Here is a 19,611-nt window from a genome sequence, read left to right as displayed (position 1 = left end):
TTTTATTTTGAAACACACGACCTTTGGGGGAATCGCTTCATCAGGTTTAAATAAACAGAAAGTTTCTTATTTTAAATATTTCTGTTTAAACCTTTGGGGGGCCCCAACTGTCTGTAACAAAAATTACTTCAAAGCATTGTAATCATAATCAGCAATTTAACTGCAAACCTTCGGCCTGGACCCTCGCTTAATGACGACCCAGCGAATCGGTGAATATTTTTACATGTTTTAATCCGGAGCAACATTAAATCACAACGAATTAATTATTGGGGAAACTACAGCACAGAAAAGTTTGAAGCGATTTTCAATGAATGTACAACAATTCCTGTCAACTAAATTACCAGAACCTTCATAAATGTACAGTGCGATTGCGGAACACATTGAAGCGAACACAGGGATGGGAGGGATACAGTAATTCTAGAATACGTTCATTGTCATGACTGTTACGTCACAGTTGTGGTTTCACTACTAATTCACAGTCGTTTACACCAAAAAGCATGGGCGTGGCCAGTACGTCATAAACCGATGACAAGTTAGTACGTTATTATTAATGACGTCACAGTCGTTTTTATGACGAGGAACAATCACGTGGACGAAGATTTTGGTGATTGAAGAAGAGGCGTCAGGTACAACACACATTCAGAGTTGAACAGGAACAAGCAGAAAGACAGCATGCCAAACATACATTCAATCGCTTATTTGAAGCAAGTGCAATTACGAGACGGCACAGAAATTAATTTGTACCGGAAGGTGGCGCTACAAGGCACTCTCTCGCTATTCAAACATGTATATGAAGATAAATGTGAATAAAACGGGAGGCTACTGAAATGTAGAAAGTGGAATGTACAAGCATTGATTAGGGAAGATTTAAAAACTACACAATATACAGTGGTACCGCTGTGGTGCGGTGTAATAGTAAGGCGAGCCGCTGAAGGACATTTAAAGTACGCGAAACATGGACATTTATTTACAAAATTATGTGTTTTTTGAAGTCAGGATGGATTTTTAGCACGATGCGAAACCAGGCAGCCTGCTACCCACATCAATCCATTTAACAATTAAATTGCAAGAAATCCCCGAAGTTTTGACACTGAAGATAAAAGTTTATGAACCTTTAGCAAAAACTCATTGTAAACTGGAAAAAAGTGTTCAGGAATTGTTCATTTTACCATTGATGAAAATCTCTAATAACCACCATCGCAAGGTTATATTGAAGGTTGCCAAACAAGGTTCAATTTTGCCACAGAAAATTATTTCAATTTCCAGCATTTTCAAAAAATGCGACCCAAGCAGACGCTATTCAAAAGGAAATGTATCAGCGATGGCAAATTGAACGTTTATGTTGCAACTTTTTGAAAGTGGTGACCCCGAAGCTTTACACTATAGGAAAAAAAACAAAAACAGCGAAGTAACCGACCGATGACGTAATTTCTACGTACAAGAAAAAAAATTAATCTCGAATATTTTTACATGTCCTCGTGACGTCATGGGTCACGTGACGGATTAAATGTCCGCGTTTTCGCGCCTCATTCTCATTATCTTCTGGAATTCGCTCTCCGCGTTGGTCGTTTCACTCATCATCGACCTTTGAACTTCGATCTGAGAGTAAACGCGCGATGCTTCCTCCTCGCATACCTATGTGACGTCATAATAACGACAGTGTTACGATTTCGATATCGAGATATATTTGCCTTCCGAGTAGAATGAAGGACACAGGTGGAATGGTTAACATTAAAATCAACGATTGGCACAGCCAGAAAATAAACTGGAACATGAATAAGATGGGAAATATTTCAACATCGAGATTATGTGGAATTCCGACATAAGTTTTGTCATTTTAATTTCACAAACACCTAAAAATTCCTTTACATGAAGATAAACCAAATGTCGAGGAATAAAAGGCCGAGGTTTAACATTTCCGTGAAACTCTTTCACCTGTTTGAGATCTTCCTTGGTGAGTGAGAAGAGTTGTTCCCCAGTAAGGATTCCCAAACTCTCACAAGTGAGGAAGGAGAACCCGAGAGAATGGAGCCAGTGTTTGACGTCATGACTTTCAGATTGCATCGTGACGCGGAGGGCGGCAGACGATGCTGTAACGTCATATTGAGAGGTTACGGTGGATTAAGCGGTGCTTGTGTGTACGATCCAGTTTCGTTTCGCTTACAATCTAAATTACCTGCGCTTACGTTTGCCTCAAACGACGACATATGTCGATATCACGCCATTTGGCAACAACGTGTTTCGACAGCGCCTGTTTAACTTCTAAGATTGTGTCCGACTTAAGTAGCAAAAGTCGGTTGGTTGATTGAGATTTATACAAAATAATTGTTATTCAATTAGCCAGACATGGTTAAGCTGCGTGCCGTAAAGTACTGAGTTTCAATCAGGTCCACCAAATGTTGGTAAAATCAGTATCGCTTTGGAACACTGGCTAGTGTTTACACTGAAATAAACTGTAATTTTGAAAACAAACAGTAAAGCCTATGTAGCTGTTACGAAATTAATTTCATTCTCAAATGCAATTTTCAAACGTTTGAAAAATTAATTTCTTACGGTTTTACAGTTTGTTTAGAAGGTTGATAAAATCGTGAGTTATGTTCCTAAATTGTAATTTTAATGCTTTTGCTTTATATTTCATTAAAAATTATTCTTCAAAATAGTTTATTAATCATTAGGCGCAATTTCTTTCCGTCACATGGTCCACTAGACCGCTTGTGTATTTTACAATAATGTCTAGCCCCCGAGTCGAAAGGATTGTTCACCACTGGTGTAAACTCTGTTAAAATTGCGGAAAACTTACCGTGTTTTTTCGGGATGACGAAATTCCTCGGTTTTTGCTTCTGGGAGGAAACTCTCTGTTTCAATTCCTCCTGGAGGTTGTTGGAGCTATCCGCGCTCCTAGGCATGCTCCTATCCTGCGGAGTCGTCTTTTTCAACTGGACGCTTGAGAGTGCGACTAATAATAGGAAGAGTACGTGTATGAACAAAATGAGTAAGATTTAAAGAGTGACATTTCCGAGACACTCCGGTTCGTTCTGTTTATTCCAAAATACTTTTTTTTGTGAAAATCCAATTATTTTAGAAACAATTTCGGTCAGATGGAATATCAACGATTCACACCATTAAACACCAGAACTTGTTTAGGAATAGGGCAAGTGATGGTGTTTCCATGGCAATCATTTGTTTGACCTTTGGTTTTAATAACTCCAAGAAACACTAATTTATCATTTGATCACGTGGGATGACGTGATGATGGGTTCAGACTTACCCGGAGCAATCTTCGGAACAGGAGCAGGTTGAGGAGGAAGAGCTGCAGGAGGAGGAGGAGGTGGTGGTGGGGGAGGAACAGGGTTGGACGTTGGTGCCATCTGAAAACAATTGTTACGTCACAATTTGGTTTTATCATTTGAAGTTTTGCTCGAAGTTAGCGGGAGGAGATGAAGGACTTACAAAGTTGCTCCCGGAAGATGATGAAGATGGGCTCTGAGGCGGAGGAGGGATGCTAGTCGGAGGAGTTTTTGAAGATGAGGACAACAGGAGGAGAATGGTTCCGGGAACATATCCGCTTTCACCTGAATAAATTTTCCTTGTGTACAACAGAAGTTCCACTAATTTTTGCGCATTAACTACAATTAATAACTAGGTTTCAAAAAATATAATATTCGAGCGAGTTGCTCTTTAATGACACAACTTGCCCAAAAAATTGCCACAATTAAAACAAAATTGCCAACAAACGCAAATTAACGTTAATTCTACAGACGAACAACTTCTTCCACTTTAAAATTTATTTAAAATAAAAAAATTTTTGACAGATTAGTTGCATTGTAGAAATTAGTTTGTTGAACAAAACGTGACGTCATCAGTTATCATTAGTACTTTAACATTCCGTTTGGGTTGTTGGAAATTTTGTTTGCAATTGCTAATCAATTTTCATTTTTTTGCACTTTACCCTTTCCACACTCAAAATTTTGCATCGTAGAAATAAAGTAAAGCTCGTTTAACATAGAGTGACGTCATTGGTAGCTTTCTACACAAACCCACCTTCCGCATCTTGCACCAGCCACCATTCCCTGTTATCGTCCAACACTGTGACGAGATCGTCCAAATTAATAGAGAGTTCCTTTTCGTTTCTCGCTCTGTACGTTTCCATGGCACGAGCAAGTTTTCGGTTCGATGGCAAACCGTTGCTGGTTGACGGTTGCTGCTGTTGATTCAACGCTTGATTCCTGCACGCATGTTTATTTAAGTCTACATTTCTACAATATGCAAATGTAACATCGCAATTGCTTTGTCCAAACACATGCCTCGAAATCAAAACGTTTTGCGTTTCAGCTTCCTTTACCAAACAATTGAGATCAATCTTACAAAAAAGTTTGAACAGCGAACTCTGACCAAATTATTATGAATAATAGACTTCAAAAACTCGAAATCTTACACAGAATGCATTGCACCAACATGTGTTATCAACCGTGACCTCACCTTGCCACGTGGTTTTGCACATGTTGTTTAAAAGCAGAAGCCGCTTCTTTGCCGTTCGGCGATCCCATACTTGCTTTTCGTGACAAGTTCGCCTCGCCGTTGGGTGGCGCTAGTGGCGGCGCCTGGAGGGCGTCTTCAATCTGCAGAAAAAACGATACATTTTTGCCGAGATTCGTGACCTCAAATATTCGAGGAAATGTTTTACAGTCGTGACAAAATCTGAAAAAATCTATTTACATAGCGTCTTGATGAAAATCTTTTTAAAGTTTTACTAACTTTAACAAATAATATCTTTAAAATCGACGCCATTTTTGACACGGGATATAATGTCATAACTCCTGTGGAGTGACTTATTCTAACGCGGTTTTATCGTCTTATGTTTCATTTTAGAAAAAAACGTAATCATTTCCATTATCACTTTTCCTAAAAAGCAGATAGCTAGCATTTTGCAATCACCTTTACGTAAATTTAACGAGTTTTCAGCTGAAGTTTATTGTATGTTTAGTTAATGGGCGTCCAACTTTCCTAGTGGCATGGGGTGAATTGGTACTGGTGTCATTAACCTAAGGGTTGGAATTTGGATGGACACGAGTTGTATTGTACTGTTTGTGGTACGAGTCAATACAACAACGTTGTAAACTGGTTGAAATAAAACGGCGATCTGTATATATCCGCGGTGTGCATTCATCAAATAACAGATTTGGAAAAGTCAGAGTCAGTTTAAACAGTTTGAGACATCCTTGGCTTGAAACAATCGGCAAAAAAATTTTTTACCTCACTTACATAAACATACCAATATGTTTCCACCAACAAAACTACTGCATTTATGTAATAACCGAGAGTTGAATAATCACAATTAACCATACTTACCTCTATGTGTACTCTCCTCAACAAAATAAAACAAATTGTTATTTTCAAAATTACAGTACAGAAGATCAAATGTTAAGCACTATAAAAATATTGCAAAGTTAATTATAAAATGGGGTATACCGACTCACCCTGGATCCACCTGCAACCCAGGCTTGTTGTGCTTTTTGTACTTGGTCTGCTTGTGTGGCGATCGCCGCCGCAAGTTCTGATGCCTCCGTCTCAAGGAATGGAAGAGGTGGAGGTTCCCAACCAGATGCAAAGTGTGGAACGTATGGAGCGAAGTATAAGTCCTTCGGGAAGTCAGATCTGCGGGAGGAGAATATTTGTTGGTCGGTGGTCGTGTTAAGCTCAACAACGAAACACAATTTGTGATTAGATTTTGGGACAGACAAGGATTAAGCCACAAAGTCTTGCTGGGCTATTTAGCTGACAAGATCGTTAAAAGTCACATTATAGCTGCACTGATGAGACCTGTTAGGTCAGAACAGTGGCCCTGTAGCTCACTGTAAAAGGAAATTACCAATTAAAAAACATTCAAAAATTTAATTTTTTTTTAGCTATGCCACCACAAACACAACGCGCTAAGTTTGTTCTATAGAGGGTTACCCAGTGGTGTATGTTCCATATGCTTTGTGACCTGACAGTCATTGTTCAAGGTTTAGTAATTCAACATCCGACTCAAAGGACTTTTTATTTGAGCAACCCCACTAAAATTTTTGGCAAGCAAACTTATCGGGGTTTTCCACAGCAATCTATACATACCACATGCAGTCACGTCCCAACTTTGACCGCGCCGACACAACGCCACAACGCAAACACAAATCGTCACCAACCAATCACGATCAAGTTACCTCGTCATAGGATGGTTGGCCTGGGCGCAAATTCCTGTGATAATACAGTCCACAGGGTAGCACGCGAACCCAGTTAACCATTAACTATATATAAATAAGCGAGATGAGGGTATTCCGAGACGCTGCCACACCTAAGAACCAACTTTCAACATTTAGGCTCAATGTAATTAACACTGTTGGGAAAACGATTATCAAAATACGATAGAAAAACTAGAAGGAACCATTTCACCACCGGGGTTTGAGTTCAAATCTCCACGTTATGATTTCTCCTGACAACCTTGTTGAAAAACAAACCAATAAAACCGTTGTAACGATTTTCTCTTTGACATTTGTTCGGATGGGATGTATGGTGTAATTACACATGTGGGCAATATTCAATTTTTATCACTTTGACATACAAGCAGGTGCCATGTGATATGTTGCGCAATATCGGTTTGAAGCGAATTTACCGCGGGGTTTTGGTGATAGTCTGAAAGTTTTGCGAGGTTGTTCAACCAGATACTAGATTAAACCATGACGGTTGTTTGAAAGCTGGTTATTACACAACACATCGATTACATTATGACGACACAGTAAACGTCACGTGGACATGATGTCGATTAACATAGTGATGCGATAATTTTGCCTGAAGCTATCGGACTGCTACTTGGGGGGTATGATTATATGATTTCCGTAAGGCTTGTGTCATAACATGAACATGTAGTCATTTAATCATTTGGACTCATACGGGTTCACTCACAATCTGGACTCTGGACAATCTGGAGAATTTTTGAGTTTAAAATTTATATGTTGGTGACACCTTGGTGAAAACAATGGCTATGTATGAAGCTCATGTTTATAGTTCACAGAAGAAAGAGGGTTGAGGACTGGGGGTAGTAAACATAGATGATGTCAGTTGACAATAAAACCCAAACAAAAGGGAAGCCGTCAACCGTTTTCCTAGCTCCATGAAGGAATAACACAGTGTAAACACCAAACAACAATTTTCTTAACCACAAATATTTACATTTTTCATTTAGTTTGGAGTGAAGTTTAAAAGTTTCAAAATTGCAATTTTCAAAACCATGGAACGTGCACATTTAAAATAGCTTTTCAAAAAATAGTCAAATTATTTAAGTGGAAAAACACTGTATAAAAAGTGTTACGATCTCAGTACTTCGAATATAAAAGCCAAAGCTAAGATGCTGTTCAAAGCAATATTATGCAGAGGTTCCAAACATGACTGTGTTCATCACCATCCTCATGAGCTATGAACACAGTAGTGTTTGAAATATGTGCATAACATTGCCTTATACAACATCTAAGCTTTCTTTTTACAGTTCAAACATGTCTATAAGTATATCATGAACATAACCAACATCAGCTGGCAGAATTTCAATAAAAATACGTTGATCTTACTTGCACTTATTCCAAAAGTCACCAAGATCCTTCAGCAGTTGGCGTTCCACAGATGTAAGGCAGTTGTGTAGAAACTCTATGGTCTCCTTGTTGAGCAGGGGGCATTGCACAGACTCTGGAAGGTCTTTTCCCGACGTGCTCACGATCATAGTGAGAGGTTGGAACAAAAAGTGGACCAACTCGACTGCATTCGGGTTCTGGATGTGGGTCTTTAGTTTTGCCTGAAAGAAAGTTTATTTGTTCTTTACTCGTTTGTTGAAACACTTATTATTATAGGCACATAAACATTTATACCCAGTTCCTAAAATTGCATTCTAACTGTGCTTGAATTTGCATCCCACATAATAACATGGTGGTTTAAAGCACAACAAACCAATTCCTAACCAATATGACATCATTTGAAATATAATTGGACAAAAGACCCAAATCAATTGACAAACCATGTTTACAAACAAATGGTGTACAGGGACATCCATGGTAAACTAAATAGTCATTCCAAATGCCACACCAGCCACATTATAATGTTTACTATGTGTAGAAATCTTACCAGAGAATATCCATTACTTAACAACAAGAGTAAAATGGCACAAAAAAGTCACATTTTTCTGAGAAGACATTGGACCAAGTTGAACAAAACTTGACATAACTGCATGGCATATTTGGAAGTGATATCTGCTTGGTGTCACTGCCCACCTCAAGTCCACTTCAAATTTAATAGAGGTATGGACAACAAATCGTGTACATCAAGAGCCATTGAAATGGTTTCGCTAGCATAAGCATAATGGTACCCTACATGGTCCTATGTTATGGTTACCATAGAATGTGAATGAGACATACAGGCCTTGTACAAGTCTGACTAATGCCTTTCAGTGGCTATTACAAACATACATTAGTGCCATGTGACAACATGGCATTGTAAAATGTCATTAGACGGTTAATATCGTGTTTACAAACTGAAATAATGGTAAATGATGTCATTGAACCTCAACCACCCAAGAATAGGTGGCACCAGTTTTATTACCACTCAGTAAATTTTTAACTTGTGAAATTCTCAACTTTTCTAAACAACCTGAATGCAAGTGATGGACAAAGAATTGCATGAACATTCTATTAAATATTTGCCAAACAACATGTGGTATTTTTAAAGCAACTGTGTGTTTAATCGGATGCCATAAAACTTTTGAAAGGGTTGTTGTTCGTGTAAAACATTAACAAAAATCTTTCAACTACTGGCAACACACACCTGGGAATGTGGAAAAAATTTACAGTCACAGATTAACAAGTACGAAAATTTAAAAAATTGTGATCGTTGCTTCTATCACAAAAAAAACATTGGCCAGTTGAAGAATTAGATTAAAAGAGTTTTCCAGGCACACAAATTTAAGCCATAAACATGACAATTCAATAATTTACTGGGCATGGTTTGAAGCCTAAGCCATAAAAGTGTGACATAGTTCAAGATTACTTTCCCATGCAGTGGCAGCTTCAAACATACATTGTGTTATTTGTTCTTACTGCAATCATGGGAAACCCAAACAAACAACAACTCAACATGAGATACTGGGGAGAATTTTAATAAGAAAGAAAAAATATATAAAAATATTAACAATAAATACCTACTCATTTACACACATTTTATATTTTACTTTTGATAAGTTCCACTGTGTTTTTTATGTAATATGTTCATAAAATGTTCATTGTTAACCTAATGTATCATTCATTGATACTTCTACAGTTGTTGAAGATCACAATTTCCAAAACAATCACCACTGTTAAAGGAAATGACAAATTAAACCAAAGGTATGAAGGTGAGCAAGCAATTGAAGCGACCACACCTGCATTATCGTCACACTGCAAATATTGACGAGAAACCATTGTCACGCATTCTAGTATAAAAGTCTGTGTTCCAAATTTGTGACACAGTACAACTAGATTACCTCCAATGGATCAATCTATGCAAACAGATTACTTTACAGGAAACAACATAGAATGGTGGTTGATAAAATCAGATGAAAAATAATTTTTCCTTAAGCAATCCATCAGAAAAGCAAATATCATTACAAATTGGACTTAAAAAAGAAAAATATTTACTACTAAACTTATGGTCACATACTTAAATCCTGCTTTTGAAGGACTGATTGCCAACAGACCAACCAAAAATTATTGTTACCAAAATACGTAGTCTTACAAAACAACATGCTAACAGTAAGTAACAGCAAAACTATTTTCTTAATAATCTCTTAATTAAAAGTATCCTTGTTAGTGTAAACAGCCGTCAACTCACCAACAAGTTAAAACAGAACTTAAATTTCTGGTAGCAATCCTGGAACATTTCCGAGGGTGGAAGTCGCGCCCGAAGTTCCAACATTCCTAATCCCGGCTCGCGATTCTTTCTCTTACTCGAGCGCTTCGTACCTTTCGACTTGCGACTGTTCAACTCTTTGGCAGCTTCTGCTGATTTTTGCATGCGTTGTACAAAGAGTTCAATGTCGTCCAATGCATGGTTGAGCATTTGCTGTGGAGAAATTGTTTTTTTGTTTTTTTTTGCAGTAAGATTGATGTATGTTTTGCGTGTTGTGCGGTAAATTGTAAAAAAGATCAGGTATGGCCTATAATGCACTGCAGACCTACATAAGCAGTAACATAAAGTTTTAGGTTTAAAACACATTTCAATTTATAAGGCAAACAAAAAGTAAGACCAGCATTTATAGTTCTAATAGACACTTTTCTAATAAACAATTCAGGAAGTAGTTCAAATAATGGGAAGTTATCCAGTATGTGAGCTTCTACTTATCGTGTTACATTAAACACCATATACTAACGAATAAAAACACCCAAATTTACCGAAAAACTTAAACACAGTTGTCAAATAAATGTTTAATGACTCGCGAAATCCCCTTTTAATTGAAATGCGTATTACATGTGTGTGACATGCAAACACCTCACAGTTGATTTAAGACCTAGGGGTGGAGTTAGTTTTGTTCATTTTCTCACCACATCACGTTGGACTTTGAAAGCATGCATTTCAGGTGAGTCTTCCTGCAGGCCGTTGAGTGAGCGCGGTGAAGTGGGCATCGGTTCAGCTGTTTTGATAGAGGTTAATTTTTAATTTCTTTACACTGGTTTCCTTTTAAAGTCATACATACACAGAAGCTTTTCCACAAAATCTAATTATTGTAGTAAATGGTATGTTACATACATCTAATTACAAGCTAAATTTTGCATAGTGACCCGCAGACAGGGCCACTGTCTTGACTAATCAGTGCAGCGTAGGTGTGACTTACAACAAATCATGCCAGCTAAATAGCCCAGCAAGACTTCCACTTTGTGGTGACTATACAGTCGATGTCAACCATTGGGTATATACCAAATTAGGTGCAATCAGCTTGAAACAAACCAAGGTTTGGTAGAATTGGCCTTAGCTAGCTAAATTGTTTGGTGTGTTTACTGTGCTTGCTAGCACCGAGGAAATTACTACTTACAAGGCACTTGTGGCTTTATTATTGCACTCAAACTTTAAACTTTTAAATCCCGTGAGTATTATTGGGAAGATTGATAAATATAGACAACATACTTTGTTGCTCGATCTGTGACGTCCAAGCAGCGACCTTTTCTTTTACATTAATTTGGCTGTTTGGAGGATTTTCTCCATTCATCATAGCTCGAACAGATTCCCGCTGCTTCCTCAGGGTTTCTGGACGACTTTTCTTTCCTTTCTTGCTTTTGATATCCTGCCATGCACTGTTAATATCCACACACACTTGGTCTGCCTGCAAAAGATAAACAAAAGCAACAAATAACTTTTTTTTTCAAAAAAAATTGAACAGGGCAGCTACGGCTTATTCAAAAGTTTTCCACTGTTTCTTATACATGTACAATTAACTGTACAACATTCTGTATGGTTACTTTAAAATTATTTCTAGTATATATATATACATACATAAAAGATATTATTTCTTCATTATTTTATTTACCAATAAAATTAAAACATATGCTTCCAAAAACATATTTCATTGGACAGTTTGACTATAGTTTGTAGGTATTTTTTAGTATAATTAGCTAGGTTTCATTTGCAAACCTGCTAAACATAAAAAACTTTTGCAAAAAAACTAAATCTTTGACTCTGCAGTACAAGCATCCTTATAAGTTCAGAGGTTACGGGGCAGGGTTTTGTATCAAATTATAAGAACACTTCAATGTGCTAATGAAGTGACAGTGTTCGAAATCTTGGTAACAAATGTAAGCTCGATAAATAGACTAGCCGTGGCCGCAACTAGAATGTCTTTTCACATTACACAAGGAAACTATGGTGAAGAGGGGTCTGGAGCACTTGCCGGGCCTAATCATTGCTTTAAGAGGTTTAAAAATGCTCACTACAAGTGCAACAATGGCATAGCGCCTAAGCCCCAGACAGTCTAACAAAAGAGAGTGTACCCATTTAACAACTCCTGTGATTGTCTCAGCATTGTTTAGACAAAAATATCCTGCAAGTAATTGGAATTTAGGCTTTTATTAAAAAACGGTAATTAGCCACAACCTCCAAACCTATCCAAAACACAAAAAAGAAGGTTAATAATGAGCTTTTTCCTATTTGTTGGTAAATGTTGTGGTTTTAATGTAACAAACATACAACTTTTCAAAACATTACACTCAGGAAATGAAGACTTAAAACACTAATATGACCAAGTATATTCTACTAATAAATCAAGATCAGTAACAAACTTGATTACTTACTGGAGCGTTGGTACACTGAAACAAGTTAATGTCTGGAGTTTTCTGTTCCGGATCTTTCATAACAAGCGCACAAATATTGTCGAACTGACAGGCTCCCATAACAGGTTGAATGTGTTGTATAGTCACAAGGGGAAAGTGTTCCAGTTCATCCTACAAACACAATGTTATTGGTCACTTTTCCTGTATAGATTGCTTAACACATGAAACTGGTACCCGGTAGGTTTATATTTTTGAAAAAAATTAATGGCATTGTGCAAGAACTGATAAAGTTTCACTTTAAACTCAATATTTAATTTGATAACTTTATGTCATTATTTCATGAAAACATACATGACTTTCCATATCCAGCAGCTTTACACATTTCTCATCAACATACAGAAACACTTCTTGGGTCCAAACTTTTCCTCTGGCATCCAACAATTTAAGTTTACGGATGCTGTCTTCAACTGTTAGAATGGCACCTTTTCTCTCAACAGAAAATGTGGCAAGATGCTGTGAAAAAGTAATTTGCACATGGCACCTTGCGACAAATTTTGTGCAAAAAGTTTGCAACAAATCTTGTGTGAAAAGCAAATTTTTGTTTTAAAACTACAGCAATAAATTCTTCAGAAAAGGTTTTCTTTTTTGTAATACTTAGGCTACCTCCACTTTGTATTCAGATATTTCTCCCATTGTTGCTGCAGTCTTTGCATAATTTTTTCGTTGTTCGTAGATCGCTTTTGCTGAAGGCTGAGCTCCTCCAGAACCAACACTTTTCGTCACAAACTCAGGGGCTGCTTCGGGACCAGTCAGCGGTGGTTTCATAGTGGCGAAACTCAATGAAAATATCGCTTGCCGTTTCTATACTTTTAAACCAAACTAACTACAAAAAATATTTTAGCACATGTAGGCTACTTTATGGCAGAAAAGTTGTATTGTATGCTACTGGTTCATTCAAGACTAAAAAAAGATTATTAATCACTGGCGCTGTTTTCAGTTTATATAAAATGAACTACGTTTAGACATGAGGTCATTTTGTGTTGTTATTTTAAACACATTTTTCCTAGACACTAACACACAACAACTCGTCAACACAGAATCAGATTCTGAACCTGAACGGTAACACAGAGCTTGATTCGTCACGGATGAGCAATTTCGGTTTGTTTACTTTGGCGTGCAACCACGTGATTAAACAGAAAACTATATTTTTTTAATGTGGGTATTTCACTGTGATAGCAGACATTAATAAATAACTTTTGTACTACATTTTAGCAAATTAAAGTAAAAGTTTTTTGTTAGATTCAACACAGAAAGTCAACCACCCCCTGTTATACGGTTCAGTTCCGGTGCAGAGTGTTATAAGTTTTTCTTGAGAATGCCCTGATAAATAATTTCAAGGAGACAGATGGTTCACAAGAGCTTCAGCTTCGGTTCGAGTTGATTAGGAATACAAAAATGGTCTTCTCGAAAATATAAAAAAAATGCCGAAATATTTACTGTCAAATAAAATGTCAGGGTTAAGGGTTTAAGTTTAGTTTCGGTAATGCATATGTATTTCTGATGAATACATCCAAATATCGGTAAGTGGCAGCTGACATTTTCTTGAGGTGTAAAACACAATTTCGCGGCGACTGGAAACCACTTCTAAAAGTAAACAATTTGGGGTTTGGGCCTCAATAATGGAAGTTTGATACGAAAACTAATTTTATCAAAAAATAACAACATGGTTGTTAACAAGCACTGGTCGTTTATTTTGCATTGGCTTTAAAACGGATGCGAAACGCAAGATCGCTCAATACACAACTAAACTCGGCGCTGATGAAGGTCAGAATTGGGTAAACAATCCATTACACGGCAGAAATCGGTGAAGCGGAACTTTAGGTTGCTTTAACGTGCAACTTCTGGGATATACGATTTGGTTCCATTAGCCGAGGTGGTGGGTCGTGACGTTTTGTTATGTCAGAGAGCGAATGACGTCATGCATAGTCACATGCCCAAGTATGTTTTACCGGAGTTAAATGTAGCGAAAGCCACCCAAAGGATGTTTGTGTTTCATATTTTTACCACGTGATCATGTGGAATGACGTATGCAAATTTAACGGAAATTTCGACGATTTTTTCGATATGAAAGGAATGAATATGGAGATCACGAAAAAGGTTTGATGACGTATTTTAAAAATTCAAACTGTTTTCACGTTCTCTACGAAGATATGGTGGTAAGATATAATACATATATGCAGTTCAATGTTGCTTTACAATATAACACATGTCGCACACAAAACCGTTATACAATTTCAACCTTGACCACGCTCACACTTGTTGAAACATTAATGTTCAGCATTGTTTCATGACAAATGTTACAATACCTTTTCAGACCAACACGCAGTCAGTTGTTACATCACTAGCCCGTTTCCTTGGCTACGAGCATCACGTGACAGAACTACATGTCATGGAAAAGATTCCGGAACGTTGCAGCTTAACATATATGAAGATCAACAAGCACACGTTTGTACGTAATCATAAATCCTTATTCGGGATTCGGGATATTGACACCAAATAGACTTTTCCAATGTTTTTTGTAAAAAAAAACTACAGTTGAGCTTCCTAGGGTTCCCGGCCCAAGTGCACCGTGGGGTGGTTCCAGGGGGCCGTGAGTGTGTTTTCGGCATTCCCTGTATTGGTTACAATTTCAAATTGGTTTTGTTTTTTGATCTTTCATCCTTACGTCACACCCGTTTGTTTGTTTTAAACAAATTCCCAACTTAGTTCGTCAGAAAAAAAAATAGGGAATGTGGGGATTCCCAAACAAACGGGTGTGACGTAAGGATGAAAGATCAAAAAACAAAACCAATTTGAAATTTTTCTGTGGGGATTCCCCAGACTTGATGATCTTTCAAAAGGTGTTTGTGTCTCCAAAAAGGTTGGGTACCACCGGCCTGCAATGAACATACAAGGATTCAAACTCAACAAATGCAAAGTACATCATAAGATGTTGTATAAGCTTAAATGTTTTCAGAGTTATCGCATCGTGAATGGAAAAAGCTCCGTAATCCGCAAAGGCGTGATAGGAGATTGGAAGAATCACATGAGTGATGAACAATCAAAAATCATCAATGAAAAATGTAGAAATCACGGGATTGATCACTTGTGGAAAAACTACAAACATTTGTTTTGAATTACGACCAGTCCATGAACTTTACATCCACTCTGCATAATAGGTTGATTTACTTATAGTTCGTTTTTATTTCCGTTTTTGCCTAAACTAATAGAGACACGGGAACAAAGTGACCAACAGTTATCACCTCTTCTTTGTTGTTTTCACGACGTTACAGCATTTTAATTGTCACGCCATTTGCAGCATCTGATGAAGCGAGATAAAGCTCGCGAAAGCTCGTGAGAATAAAGATTTTAACCAGTGCAACAGCAATTACTAAAGTTATTTAGTGCAGTAGGCGTATATGGAGAGTACAGCAAATTTTGTTTTTTTGCTTGCATTGAAAACGATATAGAATGTGGAAGCGTTTAACACACAACTATTAACGATATGTTTGTTTGAACTAAACCTTCTACAGGTTTGGAAGCAGCGACGCGGAACCATTGAACGCATAAAGATGTGTTGCCGGTTTTTGTGAAAAAGGCATTTCAGGCGCGTTTTGAAGTTGCGAAAGTATTATAATATTTAGCATGGAGAAGAGAAAGTAGCGTTTGTAGAATAGGTTATGTTGAACAAAGGCAAGTATCCTTGTGTAACACAGATACGCTAGACCTGCAATATAGAGTGTTTGAGTATAGTTGCTAGAATGTAAACGAAAAGTTTGGCTTTATTCACTTATATATTTTAGCTTGATGTAAGACAGTGGTTCCCAACTTTCACGAAGAAATAGCGGATTTTCCTAACATAATGTCATGGCAACGTACATAAAAAACTGCCCACGTTTTGAATTGTCATGTTTGAATGTTGAACGTTTTTTTTCTCGATAATTTTCGTCTTTACAACTGAGACACTTTCAAACCAAGCTTTGCGGTTTGTGACAAACAGGAAACCGGCGATACTTTGGATATTGGCGGACTGTGCACGGCTCACAGCTTTGATTACTTATGAACTTCAAGTTTTACAAAAAACGACGTCATCGTTGACATTTTCTTGAAGTGTAAAACACAATTTCGCACCGCACTGGAACAGACTGGTAAACGCTTCTAAACTAAACAATTTGGGGTTTGGACCTTAATAATGAAAGTTTGATACGAAAGCCAATTTTATTATAAAATAACAACATGGTGGTTAACAAGCACTGGTCGTTTATTTTGCATTGACTTTAAAACGGATGCGAAAGGCAAGATCGGTCTATACACAACTAAACTCGGCGCTGATGAAGGTCAGAATTGGGTAAACAATCCATTAAACCGCAGAAACCGGTGAAGCGGAACTTTAAGATGTCTTAACGTGCAACTGCTATGTTGAATTTGCTTGTTAAGCTGAAATATGCACTGTACTCTTAAGCAAGTGAATTTGACTGAAATGCAACACTACATATGAATTATTCGCCTGTTGACAGGTTGACTTTGTGTTAAAACATTCTGAATTATCCCTAAATTTAGAAAGATTTATTAGTTTATTGGCAATCATGTAAGAATTACCGAAAGCTTGGTTCAAAATTTTCACCTAGAATAATTGTTCTCGAATGCAGTTTCTTATTTAAGGTGACATTATAGTTCATAGCACATCAGTTTATTTGTTTGAACTCAAACATGCAAAAGTCAAAACTACTTCAGAAACAAGTTACAACCAAATCCGGTGATACTTTGGATATTCCCTTATTGTGTACACAGCAAACTTTTGATGACGTAACAAACTACAAGTTTGACAGCAACGACGTCATAATTAATACATTTCCAAAGAGCGGCACCACGTGGATGAAAAACATACTTTCACTAGTCGTCCGCAAGGGGAAGCCATTGCCCGAAGGGATGGGGATAAATGATTTGGTTCCATTAGCCGAAGTGGTGGGTCGTGACGTTTTGTTACGTCACCGAGCGAATGACGTCATGCCAAGGCTTTGTCATACTCACCTGCCCAAGCATGTTTTACCGGAGTTAAATGGAGCGAAAGTTGTGTGCGTGTTGCGCCACCCAAAGGATGTATGTGTTTCATATTTTTACCACGTGATCATGTGGAATGACGTATGCAAATTTAACGGAAATTTCGACGATTTTTTTGATATTTTCATGAGAGGAGGGAATGATTATGGAGATTATTTCGATCACGTGAAAGGTTGGATGACGTATTTTGAAAATCCAAACTGTTTTTACGTTCTCTACGAAGATATGGTGGTAAGATATAAAAATACATATATGCAGTTTAAGGTTGTTTTACAATATAACACACATGTCGCACACAAAACTGTGATACAGTTTCAACCTCGATCACGCTCACATGTTCAGCAATGTTGCATGACAAATGCTACAATGACTTTTCAGACCAACACCCAGAAAGTTGTTACGTCACTCGCCTGTTTCCTTGGCTACGAGCATCACGTGACTGACCCACACGTCATGGAAAAGATTCTGGAACGATGCAACTTCAAATATATGGAGAAGAACAAGCACACGTTTGTTGAATCCTTATTCGGGCTATTGGTACTCTTCCAATTTTTTCGTTTTAAAATGTTACAACCTACAGCATAGCTTCCCAACTTGGGTTTCCCTGGCCCCCGAGTGCTGAGTAGGATGGTTCCAGGGGGTCGTGAGTGTATTTTGGGCTACATTGGGTATTTTCAAATTTATTTTCGTTTCTGATCTTTCATCCTTAAGTCACAGCCGATTGTTTGTTTTAAACAAATTCACAACTTAGTTCGTCAGAAGAAATTTAGGTAATTTTTCTGTGGGTGTTCCCCAGACTTGACGATTTTTCAAAAGGTGTTCGTGACTCCAAAAAGGTTTGGAACCTATGGCCTACAGTAAACAAACAGGGATTCGAACTTAGTGCAGGCAAAGTACACCATAAGATGTTGTATAAGCTTAATTGTTCTCAGAGTTATCGCATCGTGGATGGAAAAAGCTCTGTGATCCGCAAAGGCGTGATAGGAGATTGGAAGAATCACATGAGTGATGAACAATCAAAAATCATCGATGAAAAATGTAGAAATCACGGGATTGATCATTTGTGGAAAAACTACAAACATTTGTTTTGAATTACGACTAGTCCATGAACTTCACATCCACTCTCCATAATTGGTTGATTTACATTTAGTGCGATTTAATTTCAGTTTTTGCCTAAACTAATAGAGACACTGGAACAAAGTAACCAACAGTGATCAGCTTTTCGTTCATTTTTCTTTCGTGTTTTTAGCGCCGTTTTCGCATTTTTTTTTGTCACGCCATTTGCAGCAACCGATGAAGCGAGATTAAAGCTCGTGTGAATAAAGTTTTTAACCAGTGCACCAGCAATTACTAAAGTTATTTTGTGTAGTAGGTGTATGGAGAGTACACCAAGTGTTGTTTTTTTTTGCTTGCACTGAAAGCGATATAAAGTACGGGAGCGCTTAACACAACAATTAATATTTGTTTAAGCTGACAATCTATTGCAGGTTTGAAAGCAGCGATGTAGAACAATTGAACGCACAACAAAGTGTTGCCAGCTGTTGCGAAAAGGGCATACAGGCGCGTTTTAAAGCTGCCACAAGGTATCATAACCAATAGTACGGGGAAGATAATGCAGCGTTTGTAAAATAGGTTATGTTGAACAAAGGCAAGTATCCTTCTACAACACAGATACAGTAGACCTGCAAAATAGAATGTTTGAGTGTTATAGTTGCTGGCATGTAAACGAAAAGTTTGGCTTTATATATTTTAGCTTGATATACTGTAAGACAGTGGTTCCCAACTTTCACGAAGAATTGGCGAATTTATTCCTAACATAGCGTCATGGCAACGTACATTAAAACTGCCTTCGTTTTGAATTGTCAACTTTGAATCTTGAACGTTATTTTTCTCGATTATTTTCGTTAACACAACTGTGAGACTTTGAAACCAAGCTTTGTGGTTTGTTATGAACAGGAAACGAGGTCGTTAAGTTTCTTTGGAAATCGTGCGATTCTCTGCTCACGAACGACACTCTGTTAATGAACCTTGTACACGCTATTTTTTTCGTGCAAAATCTTGCAGAGTCGCCAAACGTCAAGTAAACTATAAAGGCAAGTTGGAATATTTCAATTTTATTAGAAGTCGCTGATGCCATTCCTTTAGAAATAACGAGAGTAAGTCAGCAATGTTACCGAATCAATTTAGCCCGGAGATAGCA

At 37.6% G+C, this 19,611-nt stretch overlaps 2 protein-coding genes and 1 pseudogene across 4 annotated transcripts; 2 read left to right on the top strand and 1 right to left on the bottom strand.

The window, feature by feature from the left end:
* Positions 1-222: 222 nt before the first annotated feature.
* On the bottom strand, positions 223-13,190 carry LOC145893064 (epidermal growth factor receptor kinase substrate 8-like). The gene is made up of 15 exons (XM_082982050.1): positions 12,975-13,190; positions 12,663-12,824; positions 12,333-12,482; positions 11,173-11,368; positions 10,593-10,681; positions 9,883-10,113; positions 7,599-7,819; positions 5,478-5,655; positions 4,480-4,619; positions 4,042-4,226; positions 3,451-3,572; positions 3,269-3,368; positions 2,801-2,956; positions 1,936-2,090; positions 223-1,635 (listed from the first exon to the last, which is right to left on the bottom strand). The coding sequence occupies exons 1-15, from the start codon at positions 13,134-13,136 to the stop codon at positions 1,504-1,506; spliced, it is 2,379 nt and encodes a 792-aa protein (XP_082838176.1). The 5' UTR covers positions 13,137-13,190; the 3' UTR covers positions 223-1,503.
* A 145-nt stretch (positions 13,191-13,335) lies between these two features.
* Positions 13,336-15,486, top strand: LOC145890616 (sulfotransferase ssu-1-like; annotated as a pseudogene).
* A 1,517-nt stretch (positions 15,487-17,003) lies between these two features.
* Positions 17,004-18,743, top strand: LOC145902465 (sulfotransferase 2A1-like). 3 transcript variants are annotated; one of them, XM_082990462.1, is made up of 3 exons: positions 17,004-17,642; positions 17,790-17,920; positions 18,344-18,743. In XM_082990462.1, the coding sequence occupies exons 1-3, from the start codon at positions 17,061-17,063 to the stop codon at positions 18,375-18,377; spliced, it is 747 nt and encodes a 248-aa protein (XP_082846588.1). In that variant the 5' UTR covers positions 17,004-17,060; the 3' UTR covers positions 18,378-18,743. The 3 variants fall into 3 exon arrangements, with proteins under 3 accessions (XP_082846588.1, XP_082846579.1, XP_082846570.1); XM_082990453.1 differs by having other exon boundaries at positions 17,790-17,924; XM_082990444.1 differs by having other exon boundaries at positions 17,790-17,948.
* Positions 18,744-19,611: the final 868 nt, after the last annotated feature.

The sequence above is a fragment of the Ascidia mentula genome, chromosome 1 (genome assembly GCF_947561715.1).
Source record: "Ascidia mentula chromosome 1, kaAscMent1.1, whole genome shotgun sequence".
Taxonomy (NCBI): Eukaryota; Metazoa; Chordata; class Ascidiacea; order Phlebobranchia; family Ascidiidae; genus Ascidia; species Ascidia mentula.
This window is presented reverse-complemented; position numbering and strand designations above follow the sequence as displayed.